Genomic DNA, 21,228 nt, shown 5'->3' with positions numbered 1-21,228 from the left:
CGTTCGGCATCCTTGAACTTGAGGGTCCTGCGCCGGGGCAGCCGGGGGCTGGAGGCCCCCTCGGCCAGGAGCGCCGAGCTGTAGAAGCCCAGGCTGCTGCCGCGGTTCCTCAGCACCAGCTTCAGCTCCTGGTTCTCCTGGATCAGCTGCACCAAACGCCGCAGCTCCTCGTTCTCCTGGGCCAGCCGCCGGATCTCTTGGCGCAGACCCTCGTAGCTGCTGAGGAGGGACATGCCCGGCATTGTGGGGGGGCTGGGGGCAGCAGCTACCAGCAGCAGCGGGCTAGCCAGGGACGGAGACCCCGCCATTGTGAGGTCAGCAACCCCTGCCCCCCCGGCTCCGGGCATTCCGGAGCTTCAGGGCCAGGCCCAGTGAGTCCAACCACCTGGAGCAGGCACACGGGCCACGGCCACATGACCAGTGGGGTCCCACCCAGGCCTTGGGGTCCCTTAGGAAGATCCCTCCTGGAGGACAGAAGCTTCTTCTTTAACATATTTTTATTGATTTCAGAGGAAGGGAGAGGGAGAGACAGAAGCATCAATTGATAGAATCATTGATCTCGGTTGCCTTCTGCACACCCCTTACTGGGGATGGAGCCTGCAACCTGGGCATGTGCCCTTGACCGGAATCAAACCCAGGACCCTTCAGTCCGCAGGCCAATGCTCTATCCACTGAGCCACACCAGCGGGGTGACAAAAGCTTCTTCGTCCCAGCTCAGCACCGTGTTGCAAGGAGAGGGGTAGAGAGCCAGTCATCCCCACCTGCTCATCTGGCCACCATGTCCAGGTCCCCACCCACCTGTGCCAGGTGGTGGGGGTGTTACAGGGGTGCAGGGAGTGGCATTGTCACAGAGGGCAGGCACCCTGTAAGAGGCCTCACATGCAGGCCCTACAAGAGATCTGAGGTCTGCAGGTTCTCGGGGTCAGGGGAGGCACTCCAGGCCAACAATTGGGTTTACATAACATATAGGACTCTCTTCTTTTTTTAAAATATATATTTTATTGATTGTTTACAGAGGAAGGGAGAGGGATAGAGGGTTAGAAACATCAATGAGAGAGAAACATCGATCAGCTGCCTCCACACCCCCCACTGGGGATTGAGCCTGCAACCAAGATACATGCCCTTGACCAGAATTGAACCTGGGACCTTTTAGTCCCTAGGCCAGTGATGGCAAACCTTTTGAGCTCGGCGTGTCAGCATTTTGAAAAACCCTAACTTAACTCTGGTGCCGTGTCACATATAGAAATTTTTTGATCTTTGCAACCATAGTAAAACAAAGACTTATATTTTTGATATTTATTTTATATATTTAAATGCCATTTAACAAAGAAAAATCAACCAAAAAAATGAGTTTGCGTGTCACCTGACATGCGTGTCATAGGTTCATCATCACTGGAGTAGACACATGATTTTGTATTATGCATACACATGGTCACATTTTTATTTTTTAATAAATTTTTATTGACTTCAGAGAGGAAGGGAGAGGGAGAGAGCAATAGAAACATCAATGATGAGAGAGCATCATTGATTGGCTGCCTCCTTCACGCCCCCTACTGGGGATCAAGCCGGCAACCCAGGCTTGTACCGTTGACTGGAATCGTACCTGGGACCCTTCAGTCCGCAGGCCGACGCTCTATCCACTACACCACACCAGCCAGGACCCATGTGTCTATTTTCAAGTGAACAAATGCAAACACTAAACAGTAAGAGAAAGTGTGTTTTCTTGGACAAATAGATGCATTTGCGCCTGCGAGCCTCTGAGGGGACTCCCGGATCCAAAGACGAGCGAAGGCGAGCCCTGCGCGGGCGACCAGGCCGGCGTGGGAACCGGGAATTCTGCCCCCGCGGACCTCCAGCTCGGCTGCTGACCTCGGGCTCAGCCCGGCGTCCTGGGCGGGCACTGCCCAAGTTCCCCGGGACCGGAAGTGAGGAAAGTGGCGCCGCCGGGAATTGTAGTTCTCTGAGACCGGAAGTGGGGATCAGGTTTCCCGGAACCGTGGTTCTCTAGGGCAGGAAGTGGAGAGCCGGACCGCCGGAAACCGTAGACCTCGCCAGTTCTGGAGTCGGGGCGTCTCCGCCGCTGGGAACCGTAGTTCTCCGGGAGGCGGGGCCGGCGTGGCGGCCGGGCGGCATGGCGGGGTTAGAGCTCCTGTCGGACCAGGGCTACCGCGTGGACGGCCGGCGCGCCGGGGAGCTGCGCAAGATCCAGGCGCGGATGGGCGTGTTCTCGCAGGCCGACGGCTCGGCCTACATCGAGCAGGGCAACACCAAGGCGCTGGCCGTGGTCTACGGGCCGCACGAGGCGAGTGGGCGGCGTGGGCCGGGCGACCTGCGGGGGGAGGGGGGGTCGGCCACCGAAAAGAAGCCCCGGGGGCGACGGCCCGCGCGCGCCTCCGTTTACGCGGCACGGCTTGGGGGCCGCGGCTCACCCGAGTGGCAGCCAGAGCCCTGTGATGCGCGAGGTCCTGCCTCCATCGGCCGCTGCCGCCCTGCGCGCTCTCCTCGAGTCCTCCCCTCGCTACCGACTTCAGCGTCTGCACCGCACCTCCCCGGACGCCCTTACTCACCAGCCAAGTCCTGTGCCCTACAACCGCGCAGCTGCACGCACGCGCCCTGCCTTTCTGCACCTGTCACCCCAGACACCAATTTCATTCCGTTTTCTCACTCTGTCTCTCCACTAACATAAGCTCCGTAAGCACAGGGACTTGAAATAACACCCCCCCCCCCCACACACACACACACCAGGTTTCCTTGCCGGTCTTAGCGCTGCTAACCGCCTGCCAGCTCAGGCACCGAAGAAATGTCTGCTCAACGCAAGCGTCCAGGAGCCCCGCTCTCCGGGGGCGGGAACTTGGAGGGGAAAGGCCGGAGGGAGTGGAGACAAGCGGGGCGTCTTTGCAGAGCAGAAAGGCTGAAGGTCGGGGAGAAGGAGAACAATTCCAAATGAGATTGAGGGGTCTCTAGGGAGGCACGACCTCGGGGCTTTGCAGACCAGGGAAAAGATTTCGGATTTTACCTGATGGGGAGCCTTTGGGAGCGTGTGGCTGTACAGAGGAGACGGAATCGGACTTGGCATTTGTCAACAGACTGGCTCTGGCGACAAGTGAAAAATGGGTTGGGAGCGGATGAGGCGAGGACGGGAACAGGGAGGCTTGTTAAGACCCAGAGGGAGGGGATGGTGGCTTCGAGATGGTTCCCGTGGCCTCTGTTTTTGAGGTCAAGTAGTTGCGCTTGTTGGGACGATGGAGGGAGATGCGGGGGAGGCCGAGGTTTGGGACCTGAGCCGGAGGAAGGCGTAGCGTGAGCTGGGAGGCGCGGGCCTGGCTCATGTGTCCTTTCCCCTCAGATCCGGGGCTCCCGGTCCCGAGCCCTCCCAGACAGGGCCCTGGTCAACTGTCAGTACAGCTCTGCCACCTTCAGCACCGGCGAGCGCAAGCGGCGGCCGCATGGGGACCGGAAGTCCTGCGAGATGGGTCTGCAGTTGCGTCAGACCTTCGAGGCAGCTATCCTTACGCAGCTGCACCCACGCTCCCAGATTGACATCTATGTGCAGGTGAGCAGGCAGCCGCCCTCCGCCCGGGGAGAGGAGGGAGGTGGAGGGCGTGAGGGTGGGCAGCCTCATGGACTTAAGCCGCTGTGGATGGGGCTCCCCGCAGGTGCTGCAGGCAGACGGTGGGACCTACGCCGCTTGTGTGAATGCAGCCACGCTCGCCGTGCTGGATGCGGGGATACCAATGCGGGACTTTGTGTGTGCCTGCTCAGCGGGCTTTGTGGACGGCACAGCCCTGGCGGACCTCAGCCACGTAGAGGAAGCAGCTGGCGGCCCCCAGCTGGCCCTGGCCCTGCTGCCAGCCTCGGGCCAGATCGCACTGCTTGAGATGGATGCCAGGCTGCATGAGGACCACCTGGAGCGGGTGCTGGAGGCCGCTGCCCGGGCTGCCCGAGATGTGCACACCCTGTTGGACCGAGTGGTCCGGCAGCATGTACGCGAGGCCTCTATCTTGTTGGGGGACTGAGCGTCCTGCCACCTGTGCCCAGAATAAAATCCACACACCATACTCTGATCCCCACGGGAGTTCATTCTGAGAGCGCGGCCTGTGCCCGCTGGTGGAGGTGACTAGGGGCCTCCCCCCACGTGAACGACGTCTCTCTCGCAGCCTCAGAATTCAGATCCTGAAGAAGGTGGGGGGAGCGTGTCCCTGGGTGGAGAGAGCAGCTCATGCCCAGAGGGGTTCAAGGCAGCCAGGGAGCCATTAGACCGTGGAGTCTCTTCCTCAGCCCAGCCGTGCAGGGCCCCGGCACACGGGCTGAGGGAGACTCGGCTGGCTGTGGGTGTCCACCATGGGGGTGTGGGGGCGTGTCCCACATCCTAGGGACTATGCCGGCACTAAATGGCCCCCTTCCCCCTAAGAACTCTTTGGGGTCTGTCCTGCTGACCTTGGGCTCCAAAAGTACAGCAGACAAATGTTCTCACCTGGAGTGGTCTCAGCTCTGACCGCCCTCAGTGGGACACACACTACCCCCTCCCTCCACCTCCTGCTCTCAGCCCTGCCTGAGCCCCGGCCACGAGCCCTGCAGGCCACACCCGGAGGCTGCTTCTCCCCTAAAATCCCAGGCACCTCCCGACCTGGAGGCCCCCAGCTTCCTGAAGCCCGTCTTGGCTCAGAGTGCCATCAGCCCCTTCCTATGGCCTCCTGACCCCATGACCTCCGTGCTGGGCTCACGAGTGATTCCACTGGGCACCCACCGCCATGTCTGCGGGCCGACAGCACAGGAACGAGTCCGCCCAAGCCTCGGCCTCCGTCCCCAGAAGCCCCCTTCGTCCCACCCGCCCCACCGGCGTCAGACCTGGCACCCCCGTCGCAGCCGCGGGCACCCGCGCTCCACGGCCGCCCCGCCCCTCTGCCCCGGCGGGTGGGCGGGCACTGCGCCTGCGCGGCTGCGCGAGGGCCGCCGGCACCGGAACCGCGGCGCCCGGCGTGTGGTGCGGGAAGGGGCACCCGGCGGGCGGCGGTAGCGGCGGCGGGAACGCGGCCCGAGCCGCCCCGCCCGCCATGGGCCTCCTGTCGGACCCGGTGCGCCGGCGCGCGCTCGTCCGCCTGGTTCTGCGCCTCAACGCGCCTCTCTGGTGAGGGTCCCGCCTCCCGCCCGGAGCGCGGTGCGGGGATCCGCCTCCCGGCCCCGGTGGCGGGTCGGCCGGCTCCCAGGACGCCCTGACCCCGGCCCCCGGCCCCTCTCCCCGCAGCGTGCTGAGCTACGCGGCGGGCATCGCCTGGTTCCTCGCGCTGGCCTTCCCGCCGCTGACCCAGCGCACCTACATGTCGGAGAACGCCATGGGCTCCACGATGGTGGAGGAGCAGTTTGCGGGCGGAGACCGCGCCCGCGCCTGGGCCCGCGACTTCGGGGCCCACCGCCGGAAGCTGGGGTGAGCGGCGGGGCCCCGGAGGGGACGCACGGTCGTCCGGGCCGGGTCTACCCAGAGGCTGTCTGTGCGCAGGGCGCTGCCGGCGGCCTGGCTGGAGCGGACGATGCGGTCCGTGGGGCTGGAGGTCTACACGCAGAGCTTCTCCCGGAAGCTGCCCTTCCCGGATGAGACCCACGAGCGCTATGTATTTGGGGGTCGGGGTGCCCGGGACCCAAGAGCGCCTTGGGGGTGGCTCGGGGCCAGGGAGACCCCTGGTGCGGGTTCTACGGCGCCGGGGGCGCTGAGCTGCTCCACCGATACCCCCGCAGATGGTGTCGGGCACCAACGTGTATGGCATCCTGCGGGCCCCGCGCGCCGCCAGCACCGAGTCTCTGGTGCTCACCGTGCCCTGTGGCCCCGACTCTACCAACAGCCAGGCGGTGGGGCTGCTGTTGGCACTGGCTGCCCACTTCCGGGGTGAGTCTTGGGCTCCTCCTGGCCAGGCAGGGCTCCGCCACTGCCTCAGGGGCTGCTGACCCTGCGTCCGGCCCGCAGGGCAGATCTACTGGGCCAAAGACATCATCTTCCTGGTGACGGAACACGACCTTCTGGGCACCGAGGCTTGGCTGGAAGCCTACCACGACGTCAACGTCACTGGTGGGTGCGCTGGCTGCCCTGCCCCTCGCTCCGTTCCGGCCCTGCCCGCACCAGCCCCCAGGGCAGCTCACTCACCTGCTCCCACAGGCATGCAGTCCTCCCCGCTGCAGGGCCGCGCAGGGGCCATCCAGGCAGCCGTGGCCCTGGAGCTGAGCAGCGATGTGGTCACCAGCCTGGACGTGGCCGTGGAGGGGCTCAATGGGCAGCTGCCCAACCTTGACCTGCTCAACCTCTTCCAGACCTTCTGCCAGAAAGGGGGGCTGCTGTGCACACTGCAGGGCAAGGTAGGGCCACCTGCCCGGGGAGGCGGGGCGGTGGCGGGGAGGGGTGGCGTCTGACCTCCTCTCCAAACCCTCAAAGCTGCAGCCCCAGGACTGGACATCAGATGGGCCACTGCAGGGTCTGCAGACGCTGCTGCTCATGGTTCTGCAACAGGCCTCCGGCCGCCCCCACGGTCCCCACGGCCTCTTCCTGCGCTACCGTGTGGAGGCTCTGACCCTCCGTGGCATCAACAGTTTCCGCCAGTATAAGTACGACCTGGTGGCCGTGGGCAAGTGAGTGTCTCCGGTTCTCCCATTCCCTGCTCGGGGGTGGGAGTGGCTGGGCCCTGGCCGGCCTTGACCTTGTCTCCCACCTGCAGGGCTCTGGAGGGCATGTTCCGGAAGCTCAACCACCTGCTGGAGCGTCTGCACCAGTCCTTCTTCTTCTACCTGCTCCCCGCCCTCTCCCGCTTTGTCTCCATCGGCCTCTACATGCCCGCGGCGGGCTTCTTGCTCCTGGTCCTTGGTCTCAAGATATCCTCTGCACCCCAGTCCACTGTGACCAGCCTCCCTCAGGTCCCTCCACTCTAGGCTTAGGGCAGTGATGGCGAACCCATGACACGCGTGTCAGAGGTGACGTGCAAACTCATTTTTTTGGTTGATTTTTCTTTGTTAAATGGCATTTAAATATAGAAAATAAATATCAAAAATATAAGTATTTTATTATGGTTGCAAATATCAAAAAATTTCTATATGTGACACAGCACCAGAGTTAAGTTAGGGTTTTTCAAAATACTGACACGCCGAGCTCAGAAGGTTCCCATCACTGGCCTAGGGAGAGCCCCTCATCCTCGGGGTGAGGGAGGCAGGGTGAGCCCTGGGTTCCCTGCTGGGTGGAGCCATCACACCTCTCCTCAGAGTCCTTGACTAGGCCACGCCCTGGAACTGTGGATGCAGCTGCACGAGGCTGGAGGGGGCCCTAAGGAGGCTGGGGCAGCCTCTGGACCCAGTCCTCCCCTCCCCCCAGCACAGGTGATGGTCCCTCCACTCTTGCTCCCAGTGTGGGCTTCCGGGGTCCTGGGAGGTGGGATGGTGGTGAGGACCCTTGGGCTCACCTGGCCCCAGGGCCCATTTCCAACCGCCTGTGTGCCCTGCAGGGCGTGGGGCTGGCTTCCCTGGTGGCACCCCTGCTAATCTCACAGGCCATGGGCCTGGCCCTCTACGTCCTACCCGTGCTGGGCCAGCACGTGGCCGCCCAGCACTTCCCTGTGGCTGAGGCTGAAGCTGTGGTGCTGACGCTGCTGGCCATCTATGCCGCCGGCCTGGCCCTTCCCCACAACACCCACCGGTGAGGAGCTGGGCTGGGTGGGCACAGGTAGGGGGCGCCCTGGCCATGCAGGTGGCTGCCTCTGAGCCTCTTCCCTTTCAGTGTGGTAAGCACACAAGCCCCAGACAAGGGCTGGATGGCACTGAAGCTGGTAGCCCTGATCTACCTGGCACTCCAGCTGGCCTGCATTGCCCTCACCAACTTCTCCCTGGGCTTCCTGCTGGCTGCCACCATGGTGCCCGCTGCTGCACTCACTGAGCCCAGGGGGCCCCGGTATGTACTGGTCAGCCTCCTCCAGCCCTGCCCCCCTCCCCCCCACCTCTTCCAGGGCCTGGGCCCCTCACCACGGACTATGCCCTCACTCAGTACCCCTTCACACCAACTTCCTGCCTGTGCCCCCAACTCAGAGCCCTGACCCTGCTCCTCCACCCAGGCCACTCTATGCTGCCCTGCTGGTGCTGACAAGTCCAGCAGCCGCACTCCTGGGCAGCCTGTTCCTGTGGCGGGAGCTGCAAGAGGCCCCGCTGTCGCTGGCCGAGGGCTGGCAGCTCTTCCTGGCGGCGCTGGCCCAGGGCGTGCTGGAGCACCACGTCTACGGCGCCCTGCTCTTCCCGCTGCTGGCGCTGGGCCTCTACCCCTGCTGGCTGCTCTTCTGGAATGTTCTCTTCTGGAAGTGATGTCTGCTTGCCCTGAGGCACGAAGACTGTGGCGGGAACTCCCCAAACACCCCCATGGTCTCCTTCCTAGGAAATAAACAGGTGTCTTGTTTGAGCTGCCCTTGTGCTCCTGACCCACCACCTGCTGTCTGTGGGCTCCAGGGCCTGTGGGGGAGCAGCCCTGCCTGCGGGGCTTGGCATTCCTGCACAGCTCCTTCCTGGAGGGCACCGCCCCGGTCCACATACTGGGTGGCATCTTGGCTCACCCCGGAGGTCTGCATCCCAGTCCAGTGCTGTGGGAGGCATAGGGCTGGATAAGAGAAAACAGTGGGCAGCAGGGGTGTCTAACAGGAGCTGGGGCGTCCAGAGACCTCACAACGCCACCGTAGTCAGTGCTGGGGCTGAGTGGGCAGAGGTGTGGGAGCTGGAGCCCTGCAGAGGAGGCTGGGTGTGGGGCCTGGGGGTCCAGCCAAGGCCAGGACCTTGCTGTGAGCGGGCTTAGGACGGAGCAGAGAGGAGCACCTGGCCCAGCTTTCTCAGCGGAACCAGACCAGGCACCCACGATGGACGGGGCACAGGAGCCCACCCAGAAACAGTCGACAGGGGTGCAGCCCCCCAGGGGAGGGCGCTGGTGGGTCGGCACGGAGAGAAGTGCTGATTGTTCTGAGAGGACCTAGGATCCAGTGTCCGTTCTGGGGGGAAGAAAAGCGAAGGGTGGCCCTTGGTGATGCCCTGGCCTGTCCATCAGAGGTGGACATTTCAGGCTGGAAATGCCTCTTCTTGTGGGAGGGCCCAGGGGCCCCCACCAGCACCCACAGGCCTCCCTGTTGGAGGGAGGCAGAGCTGCGCTGCCTGGAGGAGCAATTCCTGACCAATATCCCTTCAGTGCAGCTGGCGGCTGGGGAGTCCCCAGGAAGAAGCCCCAGCCCCCAACCCCTGCCCAGGCCTGTGCCTGGTGGGGCCTGCATTCCTGTCTTCCCGTGGACCCCTTGGCTCCCTGGCTCCACAGTAAGGGCTCAGCTGGCACACTCCCAGGGCCAGCACCCAGGGGGTTTTCTCTGGGACCTGTCTGCAGAGAGGTCCATGCTAGTCCCTGTTGAGGGGCATGTGCACCCCCCAGCATGTGGGGATGGGCGTGGGGCAAGGGTGCTGGAGACCCACTGTGACTAGCAGCCTGTCTGCCTGCTGGGCCCCAAGGTCTACCTGGAACCTCTAGTCACTTTTTTTTTTTTAAATATTTTTGTTGATTTCAGAGAGGAAGGGAGAGGGAAAGAGAGAGAGAAACATCAATGATGAGAGAATCATTGATTGGCTGCCTCCTGCGCGCCCCCACTGGGGATCAGCCCGCAATCCAGGCCTGTGCCCTTGGCCGGAATCAACCGGGGTCCCTTCAGTCTGCAGGCCAGCGCTCTACTCACTGAGCTAAACCGGCCAGGGCCCTCTAGTCACTTTTTTAAAAATACATTTTAATTTTTTTTATGTTCACTGTCACTTGATTTTTTTAAAAATATATTTTATTGATTTTTTCACAGAGAGGAAGGGAGAGGAGTAGAGACTTAAAAACAATGAGAGAGCAACATCGATCAGCTGCCTCCCGCACACCCCCTACTGGGGACGTGCCCTCAACCAAAGTACATGCCCTTGACCGGAATCGAACCTGGGACCCTTCAGTCCGCAGGCCGACGCTCTATCCACTGAGCCAAACAGATCAGGGCTGGTTTTTTTTTTAAGAGTCCAGTGGTAAGGATGCGGGTCAGCTGTAGGAAGGACGAATATAGAACCGAAACACTTGACTGGAGCCGTGCTGTGTAGTGGCCTCCCGGGTCAGCTTCTCCATCGCCCCCTTCTGACACCAGCACTTCCCACGCGTGTCCTGTGCAGCCGCCGGCGGCGAGCCAGCCCTCAACCCCGGGAGCGGGGCCCACTGCCAGCCCGCGCCCCGCCCCCCGCGCCGGGCCGCGACTCGCACGGGTAACAGCGCGCCAGGGCCAAGGAGACGCCGTGGGTTCCAGGCGGGGTCGCCGGGCATTGGGGCGCATGTCCGCTGAGCCCGGAGACGCGGGTTTGACCGTGATAGCGGCCGCAGGGAGACGGTGGCCAACGGGCATCGCGAGGCAGCGCCGGACCCGACTCTAGCCCCGCCCCACGCTCCAAGCTCTCGCGAGCTTTGAACTCCCGTGGCGCCGCAGGGGCCGTCGGGAGCGGCGGCCGCGCTGCAGAGGCCAAGATGGCGGCGGCGGCGGCGGCTTCGCTGCGCGGGGCGGTGCTGGGCCCACGGGGCGCGGGGCTGCCCGGCGCGCGGGCCCGGGGGCTGCTGTGCGGGGCGCGGCCCGGGCAGCTCCCGCTGCGGACGCCTCAGGTGAGCGCTGGCCCCGCCCCGGCCGCCGCGCGGCCCCACTGCCCTGAAGGTCACGGCGGGGAGGCTCCGGGCGCGGGCCAGACGGCAGGGAGCGTCCCCGGCCCCCCGGCGCCCTGCCGGGCCGCCGCTGCCTGCTGACCTCGGTGCCTCCTGGGACCGGGCCGGGCGCCCACTCCTCCCAACCGCCGCGGCGCCGCGTGCCGAGCGTGGGGGCGGCGGGGCGGGCTCGCTGCCGGGGCGGCGCGGAGGGCTCTCCCTGGGGGCGCGCCCAGGCCCGCGCGGGCTCGCGCCTTCCGCTCGGGGCCCGCGTCCTGAAGTGACCTCAGCCTGACCTCGGCCGCCGCTGTGACCTTGGCCTGCCCCTGCACCCCGAGCACTTGGGCGTGATCCCCGGCCCACACCCCGTCCCCGGCGGACTCACGGTCGAGGGGTCAGCGGCGCGGAGGGGGGGGGCAGCGGCGCGGTGTGGTCTGCAGGGCCGGGTGATGAATGGGATGGGCGGTGGCCTGGCAGGCGCTGAGCGCGGCTCTTGCAGGCAGTGTCCTTGTCGTCCAAGTCTGGCCCGTCCCGGGGCCGAAAAGTGATGCTGTCCGCGCTGGGCATGCTGGCGGCAGGGGGTGCGGGGCTGGCCGTGGCTCTGCACACGGCGGTGAGTGCCAGCGACCTGGAGCTGCACCCCCCCAGCTACCCGTGGTCTCACCGCGGCCTCCTCTCCTCCCTGGACCACACCAGGTGCGCGCTGGCTGGCGGGGGGTGTCGGTGGGGTGGGCCCCGGGCACCACTGACCCTTTCCCTCTCTCTAGCATCCGGAGGGGCTTCCAGGTGTACAAGCAGGTGTGCTCCTCCTGCCACAGCATGGACTACGTGGCTTACCGCCACCTGGTGGGCGTGTGCTACACTGAGGATGAGGCTAAAGCCCTGGCCGAAGAGGTGGGGTGCCTGGGGACGGTGCCAAGGACCCAGGGATTGGGGCTCCCTCTGTGGAGGACAGAGCAGGGGGGTGATGGTGCTCTCGTGGCAGGTGGAGATTCAGGACGGCCCCAATGATGATGGGGAGATGTTCATGCGACCCGGAAAGCTGTCTGACTACTTCCCCAAACCCTACCCCAACCCTGAGGCTGCCAGAGCAGCCAACAATGGAGCCGTGCCCCCTGACCTCAGCTACATCGTGCGAGCTAGGTACACAGGCTTCCCACAGGGCTGGCGGGAGGGGAGGCAGGTCCGACTCCTGCCAGAGGCTGAGGAGGCATGGATTCGGTCCTAGGCACGGTGGCGAAGACTACGTCTTCTCCCTGCTCACGGGCTACTGTGAGCCGCCCACCGGAGTGTCGCTACGAGAAGGCCTGTACTTCAACCCCTACTTCCCTGGCCAGTCCATCGGCATGGCTCCTCCCATCTACGACGAGGTCTTGGAGTTTGACGATGGTGAGGTCCCTACTTTCCCCACTGGGTTCTTCTTGGTTGGGGCACTGTCTGTGTGTGTCTGAGGCTGTGGGCAGCCTCACTGCCCTGACCAGCTCAGGCCATTGTGTCCTGAGGGGTCCCATCCCTTTTGAAGCCTTGGGCGGGGACCCATCTGCCATGGAAGGGGTGCTCTGGGGGTATCCTAGTTTGGGCAGGGGCCCCAAGGGTAGCCCTCACCACCTGTCCTTGGTCCAGGCACCCCAGCTACCATGTCCCAGGTAGCTAAGGATGTGTGCACCTTCCTGCGCTGGGCATCCGAGCCAGAGCATGACCATCGGAAACGCATGGGGCTCAAGGTGAAAGGATCGGGCAAGGGGGCACAGTGGGCATGGCAGAGGGAGGCTGGGAGCTGGGCAGGGCTCCTTTCTGCCTCCCTTCTCTGAGCCTGTCTCATCCCCAGATGTTGATGATGATGGGCTTGCTGTTGCCCCTGGTCTATGCCATGAAGCGGCATAAGTGGTCAGTACTGAAGAGCCGGAAGCTGGCATATCGTCCACCCAAGTGACCCTGCCGAAGGTCTGCTTGCCATCCTGTTTGAATGGGCCTTCAAGCCAAGAAGCCACCCTGGGTCTCTTTCGACCCCAGCTGGCCCCCTTGGCCAAGCCCCTCTTCTCTGGGACAAAAGGGGAGGGGGCAGGAGACCGGGCTGGAGCTCCAGACCCTTCAGCCTCTATCATGGAAATAAATTAAGTTTCTCAATAGATATATTTGGGCTATTGTGTGATGAGGGTGTAGTTTGCAGGACTGTCTTATGCCGTGTGGCACTGACTGCTGCCTGGGAGGCCCATCAGGTCTGTATGTGAGACAGGAAGCAGAGACCTGTTAGAGATGGCAGCTCGCTGGGGTAGGGAGAGAGGTGAAAAGGGCCTGGCTGGACATGGCCCAGGGATCTGCCAGAGAAACCAGCCAAGTGTCAGTGTTGAACCCCTTGGCCTTCGGTCTGAGGGCAGCAGGAAGGGAGCCCTTGGCCACATTCCAGAGGGAGAGGGAGGGGCCTGGCCTGCAGGAGGAGCTGAGGGGGCTGTTGGGCTGGGCATGGCTGGGAGGGAGAAACTCTCACCTCTGCTCAGGAAGCAGATAAGCAGGGAGAGCCAGCCCAGAATGTGCTCCTGGTCTCCGGCTGCACCGCTAGAGGGGTCCACTGAGAAAGGGCCCTGCGGGAGGGGAGCGGGAAGTGCAGCGCTCCTAGCAATCAACAGGCAGCTGTGGCCGGTCCAGGCCAGACAGCCAGGCAGAGCTGGGAGCAACAGCCTCCGGCTGGGGAGGGGACCGCAGTGGGTCTGTCAGTGGTAGGAGGGCCACGGACTGTTGCCTTGGCAGTAGCACAGGGCCCTGGCTCAGGGCTGCTGAGTTTTCCTTGTCCCCAGAAGGGAATTTAAGGCATCCTGGCTGGAGCAGCCCTAAGGAGTGGTGGCCAATTAGGAGAGCAGAGAGCTGAGTGGGAGAAAGGAAAAGTGCATGCCTGAAGGGCTCTAGGTGGAGGAGGGGAGGCATGGTGGCTGGGAGTGGGGCTCACAGAGGGCCCTAGCCCAGTGGTCAGCAGTTGGGGTGGGGGGTGAGGGCTCTGCAAGCCTCTCAGTGTGAGGGCTCAGCACCATGCCTATAGGCCTCTTGGGACTTGGGGTCCAAGTAAGCTCGAGTAGCTACCTGGACCCGGCTGGGCCGCCCAGCTGAGAGCCAGACTGCCCTCTCTGCCAGGTGTCCTGGGTGGCACTGCCCTGCTCTCCATCCTCCCAGCTGCCCAGTCCGCACAAAGTGGGGGCACTCAGCTGGCTCAGAAGAATCTTTAATGACTTTGGCTCATGGCCCCTCCCCCCATCTCTGGATCTGTCCCCAGGGAGCTGTCAGTGGAGGTCCCCTGAGAGGTTCAGAAGGGCATCCAGGGACCTCGGGCCTGGAAGGGAAGGGCCGTCCTCTCTCCTTGTGACCTGGGGGCAGGGAGAAGAGGAGTCATTTTGCTGTTCTGCTGTCCTCCCGATCCCACCCCCTTCCCACCCCCTTCCCTGCCTCCGGTACCATTGGTGACTGCTGGGTAGAGGCTGCAGGAAGGGGGTCCCAAGCGCAGGGTCTCTGGGTGCTACACATCTCACAGCCAGGCCGACTCGGGGCATTGATGAAGGTGCAGGAAGGGCAGGGCCAGCCGGGCTGCGGAGGAGGAACAGTAGCTGCTGACCATTCCGATGCCCACAGCTGCCCAGGCCCACCTTACCTGGCTCCTGCCTACCTGAAGGGGGCTGGGGAGGCTGGAGCTGGCTGGCTGAGGAGCTTGGGGCAGCCCCAATGTCTGAGAAAATAGGCGGCCTAGTTCCCCATCCATCTTCTGGGGGCACTGACGGCTGCGTCCTATGGTAGAGGGAGTGGGGCTCAGGGCCTTGTCAGCTGTACCCCACCTTCCTCACCCAACACCATCAAGGACTGACCTGGGGCTTCTCGCGGGGCTGAGAGCAAGTAGAGGAAAGCAGGGTCCCTGTCCTGCCAGACCCCGTAGGAGGCGAGGCTGCGCTCGGGCACACACAGGCACTTGCCAATGACCCAGCGCTGCACAGCTGGTGGGAAGCCGAACTCCGAGAAGACCTGGAGCCAGAGCGTCAGGGCCAGGCAGTCACCCCGGGTCCCTGCCTCCAGCAGGGCTCCCCAGACCCCGTGCTCACCTGCTCCTGGAGGGCCGAGATGGTGCAGTGGGGGTGGACCTGCAGTGAGACGTGGGCAGACGACGCAGCATCTTCCACTGTGACCTGTAGCCTGGGCCAGAATTTCGGTTCAGAGAATGATGGGGTGCCTGGAGGATTGGGACGGGGGGTGAGGACGAAGTCCCAGGTCTCACCTGATGGGGCCAGGAGGGAAGCAGCTCTCCTGGAGCTGGACACTGAGGGCCACATGATGCTGGGCCAGGAGGGCTGCAGCTTGGGCTGCCCCCTTCTCATCTCCATCCTCAATGGCCTGGGCCAGGCGCCCTGCCAGCTCTTCTACAAGGAGAGAGTGCACCATCACAGCTGGGCATGGCTGCTTGCCCCACCCACTTTGGCAACCTGCCTTTACCTTTCTCCATCAAGTCTCCAGAACTCGGACCATCCATCTTGGGGGCCTTGAGTGTGTGCACTTCAGAGGGACTGGGTGGGGAAACAGGGCACGTCTCTGGGCCCAGGGCTGGAGGCAGGGTGTCACTGCCTAGGAGGGAAGACGTGGGGTGGGCAGGTGGTCTCCCGAGATCAGCCTCCCCGCTGAGTACTCACCTCACCTGGGCCTCTGCTCTCTGACCTCAGGTGTCCAAGACCCTTGCCTCCTGCCTCCTCCCTCCTCCCCTCAGCTCATGCCAGGGCTCTGCCTTGGCCACACTTTCAGCCCGGCCTTCCCTCAAGCCTTGGCCTTTCCAAGGGTCCCTGCTGAGTCCTTTCAGAGCTGGAGCTGCACTTGTGCTCTGGAGCCTTCTGGACCCTCTGCCACGGAGGCTAGACTTCTCCTGGCTGCCACAGGCCCTCTCCACCAGCCGGGGCTATTCCCTTGACCTCACAGGAGAACCAAAGCAGGTGCGTCGGAGCCCTGCAGTCAGCATGGCCTCCTCTTGGTGCCCTCAGGGCCTCCACCCCTCTCCTTCCTCTACCATCAGCACACCTCAGACTCTTCCATCCAGACAGCCCTCTCAGGCCACTGTCTGCCCTGGGTGTCCTTACAGAGCTGGCTGCTGTCCCTCCCCTTCCCTCCGCTTAAGGCCCAGCCCACCTGAGTTGAGGCAGCTCAGCCCCTCAGAATTCTGACCTGTCTGCCCACTGAGACCAGCAGGGCTCCCAGGCACCCAGCACCAGCTGGCCCCGTCTCAATGCATGCTCTTGCCTCAGGGCCTGTGTACCCACTGCTCTCTGGCCACATGGATCACACCTCAATCTTCAACTTCACTCGGTGTCACCTAAGGAGACCTTCACTGCCTCCCTCCCACTCCCATCGCTCCCACCATCTGACAGAATTTTATTTACCCACTGTGCCTGCCTCCCCTCTAGAACCAAAGACTCCGAGAGAGCAGACTCGGAGGTTTTATTCATGCTCGGTCTCCAAGGCCTGAGGGAGTGCTGAGTCCGGAACGGGACCAGGGATACACCTGGCGACGGAGTGAATGGAAGAGCTACTCTCCCTCCTCAAATGCTCTGCTGTCTGGGCTACGGCACATCATCTGGTGTGGGTTTCCTCCTGCTCCTCCGGCAGCTCTGATGCATCTGTGGGCTCTTCGCTCCTGCTGGCCCCTTCCCACCTCTCGGAGGCCCCGCTCCAGCCCAGACTCCCCACTCCCACTCCCGCCCATGCTCTTCCACACAGGACTCCTCTCGGGGGCCCAAGGGCATTTGGTTCCCCGTCTTTCTGTCCCAACCACTAACTCTCCTAGTTCAACACCCACAAAACCCAGCCGACTTCATCTCCTAGGCATCTCTGCAAACATCCTTCTCTCCAGCCCTATCTGCACCCGCCCACGAGTGCAGGTCGCAGCCAACCTGAGCGCAGTCTGAGCCTGTCCCTCTCCCACCGAATGCTTTCCCGCGGCTCTTGAGACAGGGTCTTCGCCCCAGGCCCTGGGCCTGCTGGCGCTGCCCCTCCACACCAGTCGGGTCCTCCAGGCCCCAGCTCTGGGCCCGTTCCTTTCCCCGCTTTCTCCTGGGGGCCTCCCCAGGCGGCCAGCAGTGGGCCCAGCTTTACCCACTACCTTCCCCATCCAGGCCTGAGGGCCAGGGAGACTCCCGCCCTCCCAGCACAGTCCCTGGCCAACCGAATGAACCTTTGCCCCACGGCACTGACCATTGTGTCCCTCCGCTGTGGCACCTCGAACCAGGGCTGCCCACCGCTGGGCTTCCTGGGGGTTGAGGAAGCGCAGGCTTAGGGCCCCAGGCCCTCCTGGCGGAGGCTGCAACTCGTGCTGGCTGGGGCCTCGGACGGTGTAGGAGACGGACTCCAAAGGCCACTCCAAACCGACCTGAGGGTGGGAGAGGCAGAGCTCAGGCCTCCCGCAAGCACAGACGTGGGACCGAAGGCACGAGGTACAGGCCTGGCCACTGCGCTGTCCCACGCGCCTTACGGCTTCTCTTAGGAAACGCACCGGAGTCCTATCCAGGCGAGGGCACCATTCCCCCCGTTCGCAGGGCAGGAAACGGAGCCGGGAAAGTGTCCTGCTACGGGGACTCCACGGCAAGCGGAGCGGCTGCAGCCCCCACTCACCGCCCCGGGCCCCGCGCCCAGTAGCTCCAGCCGGAAGCGCCCGGGCCGCTCGGGGTCCGCGCTCAGCTGCAGCCTCCGTAGCTGCGCCTCAGCGTCCGGTCCGGCGGCCAGCGGCCTCACGGCGGCGTGCACAGTCAGCAGCACCGTAGACGAGCCCGGGTCCGAGGCCGCCGCCGCTCCGCCCGCCGGCGGCACCATCTCGGGTCCAGCCGTGTCTCAGCCGTCCGACTTCGCTTCCGTGGGCTGGGACCGCCGGGCGCTTGTGCCGGCCGGAAACCGAGGCTGCGAGTCTGGGGTTCCGGGATCGGCCAGCGGGTCGAAGGCCAGGGTGTAAGGAGGGAAGGGGGAGATCGGACCCTCCGGCTTTGCCCAGGATGTACTCGGTCCAAGGCTTTCGGACACGGGCGGTCGAGGCTGGGCCTGGAGGCTTGTACGTCGGGGTAAAGTGTCAGGGACGGATGCGCCGGCCACGACTAGACGGCAGGCGTGGTCCCGTCGCCTTAAAGGCTGGGTCGGGCGGGAGAGCTGCAGCCCAGCTGCCCGTGTCTACCCGGGCGAGAGCTGGACGCCACTCCCAGGCCCCTACCTGTGGTCGCCGCGCCCCGCAGCCCGGCCACGCCCACACCGCGCAGATCAGCTGCCTCTCCTGGGAACCTGGCGGCCAGCGGGGGCGGGGCAGGCAAGGAGCCGTGACCAATAGGCGCTAGGAAGGAAGACGGGTTCGGGCGGCGAGAAGAGTGACGGACAGGTGCTGCAGCCAGTAGATGTAAAAGACCGGACTGAGCGGCGGGTAACGTTCCCAATGGCTCTCGGAGCTCCCGATCGCAGCGGCTAGAGCCGGCCATTCAGAGGCGTGGGGCCGGGCCTTGCGGGCGCTTGTTGTTGTCCGTCCCGGGGAGGCAGAGGTCGGTCGGTCGCTAGCTCGTTAGCTGGGGCGATCTGTGGCGGTCGGCGGGCAGGACCATCGCGATAGTCGGGCGTCGTGCAGGGGCGAGGTTATGTCGCGGTGGCAGCCCGGATCGGCCGGCAGGGCCGGGAGTAACGGGATGTCGCCGCAGAGCTTCTTCCTCCGGATACAGTGCGGCCCGAGCGGAGGCCGCGGCGCCGCCCTCCGATCCTGAGGATCCCGCGCTGCCCGGAGCCCGCACCGCCTTCTCATTCGCATCGACGCCAACCGACCTGACCCGGCCTGGCTCTGCCCGGCCAGATAGAGCGTAGAGCAGCAGGCAAGTAGGTGTCCGCCCTGTGCTCGGCGTCGTATAGGGGCCTCCAGAACTACAGACCCCAGCAGGCCTCGCGTCTGCCCTTGCGCATGTCTGGGGTGCACGGCCTTCTGGGATTTGTAGTTCGCCGCGGCTAGGCTGGGGGTTCCACTAGGCCCGGCCGGGAGGCGGGCGCTGCGGGGCGGACTCTGGAGCGCGCTAGCGGCCGGCGTACGTGCAGTTCCGGGGCCGTGAGCCCTCCCTCTGTTCCCGAAGAAGCTAGGCACACTTTGGAGAACGGAGGAGGCTACAGGTTTCCTCTTCCCCTCGCTATAAAGCCGCCCGCAGAACAGGGAAGAGCGCGTAGTCCAAGTGACCTCAAGCCCGAGCCGGGCCCCAGGTGTCCGGGCTCCAAACCGGGATGGGGAGTGTTAAGGAAAAGACGAACCCAGCAGTCTTGGGGTGAGGAGGATCTCTGTGGGCCCCCAGCCCGACCCAGGACTCCAAAGAGGTGCAGGGGGTGTGGCTGCGCTGGGGCCTGGACTTGCCATCTCAGGTAACAGGATCGCATCGCCTCCGGCCGGTGCTGGACCTGGGAGCAGGCTGTGGGCGGGGCCTAGCTTGTTTACTTGGGCTTCCTTTCCCCGAGAGAAGGCCGAAGGGAGAGGGCCTGGGGCCAGATACCCATGGACTGGCCTCCTGTCCTCAGGGCAGCACTCGCCCCTCCGCGCACAGGACGCCCTCCCCAAGGACATGAAGCTGTTGGAGAACTCGAGCTTCGAGGCCATCAGCTCACAGCTGACTGTGGAGACTGGCGATGCCCACATCATTGGCCGGTGAGGGTGGGGCTCGAGGAGCTGGGGGCTCAGAGCTCCCTCTGCCCTGGCCCTGAGGGGAACCTGGGGGTGGCATGCCGCGGTCCCACCTGTATCCACCCTGCAGGATCGAGAGCTACTCCTGTAAGATGGCGGGAGATGACAAGCACATGTTCAAGCAGTTCTGCCAGGAAGGCCAGCCACACGTGCTGGAGGCCCTGTCCCCACCCCAGACCTCGGGCCTCAGCCCCAGCAGGTGAGCCTGGGCAGGGCCTGGCCACGGGGGCTGTCGGGCGCAGGGTAGTGCTGGGCTGACGCTCCTCTGTGCAGACTGAGCAAGAGCCAAGGCGGCGAGGATGAGGGCCCCCTGAGCGACACGTGCAGCCGCAAGACGCTCTTCTACCTGATCGCCACGCTCAACGAGTCCTTCCGCCCCGACTACGACTTCAGCACGGCCCGGAGCCACGAGTTCAGCCGGGAGCCCAGTCTCAGCTGGGTGAGGGCTCCCCCACCCACAGCTATTCACACTGTCTTCCCCATTTTTACTGACCCCTAACCCAGTCCATGCCTGCTGTCCTGGCACCTAGTCAGCCGAGCTGTGCCCATTCTAGGTGGTGAATGCGGTCAACTGCAGTCTGTTCTCGGCTGTGCGGGAGGACTTCAAGGCCCTGAAGCCACAGCTGTGGAATGCAGTGGACGAGGAGATCTGCCTGGCCGAGTGTGACATCTACAGGTGGGCTGGCGTCCCTGCAGGTGGGCGCTGGGTGTGCGTGGCACCTGGGGCCTCACACCTGTCTCACTCCACACTATCCAGCTACAACCCGGACTTGGACTCGGACCCCTTTGGGGAAGATGGCAGCCTCTGGTCCTTTAACTACTTCTTCTACAACAAGCGGCTTAAGCGGATTGTTTTCTTCAGCTGTCGCTCCATCAGGTTGGCGTCTCCCTTCCCCCAGCTTCCTGTTAGGCCCACCCCACTCCTGACTCTGTCCCCTCTGGGGGCAGCAGCAGGCCAGGGTGGGCAGTTCTAAGAGTGCTTCTCCCCCTCCCCCAGTGGGTCCACGTACACACCCTCGGAGGCAGGCAATGAGCTGGACATGGAGCTGGGGGAGGAGGAGGAGGAACTCAGAGATGGAGGCAATGAAGGCGGATCCGAGGAGACCAGCCCCATGGAGGACAGGTGTGTGATGGTGGCGGCAGACGGGCTCCCTGGAGCGTGGGGTGGGCAGGGTGGGGTGGTGCCCTCTGCCTGGTCTCCTGGGTGTTAGCTCCTCAAGGCTCCTGTGTGCTGCCGCCCTCTGCCCAGAGTCCCGGTGATCTGTATGTGAGGAGGAGAAGCAGAGACCCAGCTTCATCCAGCGTCAGCCAGTGCCTGGACTTGCCCACCTGAGGGACCCCAGGGCCTCCCCAGCTGCTGGCCAGACCCTGGGACGGCTCCAGCTCCAGCTGCCCGCCTAGCCCTTTGGTTCCAGCCTATGGACAGCCACTCACCCCCACAGGCTCTGCTGCCCACATTGTGGCTGGACTGGACAGACAACACGGGGCCTGGTGGGCACAGCCGCTGCCCTGCCCAAACGAACTGACTGAGGCAGGGATCGCTGGACCACAGAGTTTATTTTTGTATTTTGTACCCTGGGCCTGCACACTCCAGCCCGCAGGGCCTGAGACCCAGCAAGCAGGCCTGACAGTCGTCCTCCCTGGCTTGGGCCGCTCTCGGCGCCCACCTGTACCCCCACCTCGCCCACTGGGCAGCGTGCACTGAGTGTCACTTTGCTGCAGCTTGTTTGTTTCCAATAAAAGTTTATGTGACTTATTGTGGACCTGGGCTCTGCGTGGCGTGGGGGCGGGGCCGGCGTGGGGGCGGGGCTACGTCCCCTGGTATCCT

The 21,228-nt window shown here is 64.0% G+C and overlaps 5 protein-coding genes across 14 annotated transcripts; 4 read left to right on the top strand and 1 right to left on the bottom strand.

The window, feature by feature from the left end:
• The first annotated feature begins 2,011 nt into the window (after positions 1-2,011).
• On the top strand, positions 2,012-4,058 carry EXOSC4 (exosome component 4). Its single transcript, XM_081111600.1, has 3 exons — positions 2,012-2,302; positions 3,347-3,553; positions 3,657-4,058. The coding sequence occupies exons 1-3, from the start codon at positions 2,132-2,134 to the stop codon at positions 4,014-4,016; spliced, it is 738 nt and encodes a 245-aa protein (XP_080967726.1). The 5' UTR covers positions 2,012-2,131; the 3' UTR covers positions 4,017-4,058.
• Positions 4,059-4,972: 914 nt separating this feature from the next.
• Positions 4,973-8,419, top strand: GPAA1 (glycosylphosphatidylinositol anchor attachment 1). 2 transcript variants are annotated; one of them, XM_081111570.1, is made up of 12 exons: positions 4,973-5,128; positions 5,246-5,425; positions 5,498-5,609; positions 5,734-5,881; positions 5,960-6,061; positions 6,149-6,345; positions 6,422-6,615; positions 6,702-6,855; positions 7,258-7,353; positions 7,479-7,669; positions 7,751-7,921; positions 8,082-8,419. In XM_081111570.1, exons 1-12 carry the CDS (start codon positions 5,055-5,057, stop codon positions 8,323-8,325), a joined length of 1,863 nt encoding a protein of 620 aa, XP_080967696.1. In that variant the 5' UTR covers positions 4,973-5,054; the 3' UTR covers positions 8,326-8,419. The 2 variants fall into 2 exon arrangements, with proteins under 2 accessions (XP_080967696.1, XP_080967697.1); XM_081111571.1 differs by lacking the exon at positions 7,258-7,353 and having other exon boundaries at positions 6,702-6,897.
• Positions 8,420-10,508: 2,089 nt separating this feature from the next.
• Positions 10,509-12,830, top strand: CYC1 (cytochrome c1). Of its 2 annotated transcripts, XM_081111539.1 has the most exons (7): positions 10,509-10,663; positions 11,199-11,395; positions 11,467-11,593; positions 11,685-11,842; positions 11,928-12,088; positions 12,323-12,423; positions 12,528-12,830. In XM_081111539.1, the coding sequence occupies exons 1-7, from the start codon at positions 10,532-10,534 to the stop codon at positions 12,630-12,632; spliced, it is 981 nt and encodes a 326-aa protein (XP_080967665.1). In that variant the 5' UTR covers positions 10,509-10,531; the 3' UTR covers positions 12,633-12,830. The 2 variants fall into 2 exon arrangements, with proteins under 2 accessions (XP_080967665.1, XP_080967666.1); XM_081111540.1 differs by lacking the exon at positions 12,323-12,423.
• A 1,066-nt stretch (positions 12,831-13,896) lies between these two features.
• On the bottom strand, positions 13,897-18,400 carry SHARPIN (SHANK associated RH domain interactor). 3 transcript variants are annotated; one of them, XM_081111671.1, is made up of 9 exons: positions 17,327-18,400; positions 16,910-17,084; positions 15,167-15,295; positions 14,952-15,093; positions 14,779-14,869; positions 14,548-14,701; positions 14,352-14,470; positions 14,144-14,272; positions 13,897-14,055 (listed from the first exon to the last, which is right to left on the bottom strand). In XM_081111671.1, the coding sequence occupies exons 1-9, from the start codon at positions 17,522-17,524 to the stop codon at positions 13,972-13,974; spliced, it is 1,221 nt and encodes a 406-aa protein (XP_080967797.1). In that variant the 5' UTR covers positions 17,525-18,400; the 3' UTR covers positions 13,897-13,971. The 3 variants fall into 3 exon arrangements, with proteins under 3 accessions (XP_080967797.1, XP_080967798.1, XP_080967799.1); XM_081111672.1 differs by having other exon boundaries at positions 13,899-14,055; positions 14,952-15,090; positions 17,327-17,656; XM_081111673.1 differs by lacking the exon at positions 14,952-15,093 and having other exon boundaries at positions 13,899-14,055; positions 14,779-14,906; positions 17,327-17,947.
• On the top strand, positions 18,170-21,161 carry MAF1 (MAF1 homolog, negative regulator of RNA polymerase III). 6 transcript variants are annotated; one of them, XM_081111675.1, is made up of 8 exons: positions 18,170-18,556; positions 19,238-19,364; positions 19,471-19,599; positions 19,674-19,839; positions 19,955-20,076; positions 20,158-20,277; positions 20,398-20,523; positions 20,650-21,161. In XM_081111675.1, the coding sequence occupies exons 2-8, from the start codon at positions 19,282-19,284 to the stop codon at positions 20,669-20,671; spliced, it is 768 nt and encodes a 255-aa protein (XP_080967801.1). In that variant the 5' UTR covers positions 18,170-18,556; positions 19,238-19,281; the 3' UTR covers positions 20,672-21,161. The 6 variants fall into 6 exon arrangements, with proteins under 6 accessions (XP_080967801.1, XP_080967804.1, XP_080967800.1 ...); XM_081111678.1 differs by having other exon boundaries at positions 18,188-18,552; positions 19,264-19,364; XM_081111674.1 differs by having other exon boundaries at positions 18,197-18,552.
• Positions 21,162-21,228: the final 67 nt, after the last annotated feature.

This window comes from Myotis nattereri (genome assembly GCF_964212035.1).
Source record: "Myotis nattereri genome assembly, chromosome: 17".
NCBI classification, from domain to species: domain Eukaryota; kingdom Metazoa; phylum Chordata; class Mammalia; order Chiroptera; family Vespertilionidae; genus Myotis; species Myotis nattereri.
Note: the sequence above shows the minus strand (reverse complement) of the source record. Positions and strands in the feature narration are given on the sequence as shown.

What these genes read in the sequence shown, in the direction of transcription:
- CYC1 (XM_081111539.1), top strand. Translation starts at nt 10,532, where the DNA reads ATGGCGGCGGCGGCGGCGGCTTCGCTGCGCGGGGCGGTGCTGGGCCCA. An exon ending in AGCTACATCGTGCGAGCTAG is followed by an intron (nt 11,843 to 11,927) that starts GTACACAGGCTT and finishes ATTCGGTCCTAG; the next exon opens with GCACGGTGGCGAAGACTACG. An exon ending in GGAAACGCATGGGGCTCAAG is followed by an intron (nt 12,424 to 12,527) that starts GTGAAAGGATCG and finishes TCTCATCCCCAG; the next exon opens with ATGTTGATGATGATGGGCTT.
- SHARPIN (XM_081111671.1), bottom strand. Translation starts at nt 17,524, where the DNA reads ATGGTGCCGCCGGCGGGCGGAGCGGCGGCGGCCTCGGACCCGGGCTCG. An exon ending in TTCCCTCCTGGCCCCATCAG is followed by an intron (nt 14,870 to 14,951) that starts GTGAGACCTGGG and finishes ATTCTGGCCCAG; the next exon opens with GCTACAGGTCACAGTGGAAG. An exon ending in AGCCCCGCGAGAAGCCCCAG is followed by an intron (nt 14,471 to 14,547) that starts GTCAGTCCTTGA and finishes CCTCTACCATAG; the next exon opens with GACGCAGCCGTCAGTGCCCC.
- GPAA1 (XM_081111570.1), top strand. Translation starts at nt 5,055, where the DNA reads ATGGGCCTCCTGTCGGACCCGGTGCGCCGGCGCGCGCTCGTCCGCCTG. An exon ending in TCCTGGTCCTTGGTCTCAAG is followed by an intron (nt 6,856 to 7,257) that starts ATATCCTCTGCA and finishes TGACTAGGCCAC; the next exon opens with GCCCTGGAACTGTGGATGCA. An exon ending in CTCCCCTCCCCCCAGCACAG is followed by an intron (nt 7,354 to 7,478) that starts GTGATGGTCCCT and finishes TGTGCCCTGCAG; the next exon opens with GGCGTGGGGCTGGCTTCCCT.
- MAF1 (XM_081111675.1), top strand. Translation starts at nt 19,282, where the DNA reads ATGAAGCTGTTGGAGAACTCGAGCTTCGAGGCCATCAGCTCACAGCTG. An exon ending in GGGAGCCCAGTCTCAGCTGG is followed by an intron (nt 19,840 to 19,954) that starts GTGAGGGCTCCC and finishes TGCCCATTCTAG; the next exon opens with GTGGTGAATGCGGTCAACTG. An exon ending in ACCAGCCCCATGGAGGACAG is followed by an intron (nt 20,524 to 20,649) that starts GTGTGTGATGGT and finishes CCCTCTGCCCAG; the next exon opens with AGTCCCGGTGATCTGTATGT.
- EXOSC4 (XM_081111600.1), top strand. Translation starts at nt 2,132, where the DNA reads ATGGCGGGGTTAGAGCTCCTGTCGGACCAGGGCTACCGCGTGGACGGC. An exon ending in TGGTCTACGGGCCGCACGAG is followed by an intron (nt 2,303 to 3,346) that starts GCGAGTGGGCGG and finishes CTTTCCCCTCAG; the next exon opens with ATCCGGGGCTCCCGGTCCCG. An exon ending in AGATTGACATCTATGTGCAG is followed by an intron (nt 3,554 to 3,656) that starts GTGAGCAGGCAG and finishes GGCTCCCCGCAG; the next exon opens with GTGCTGCAGGCAGACGGTGG.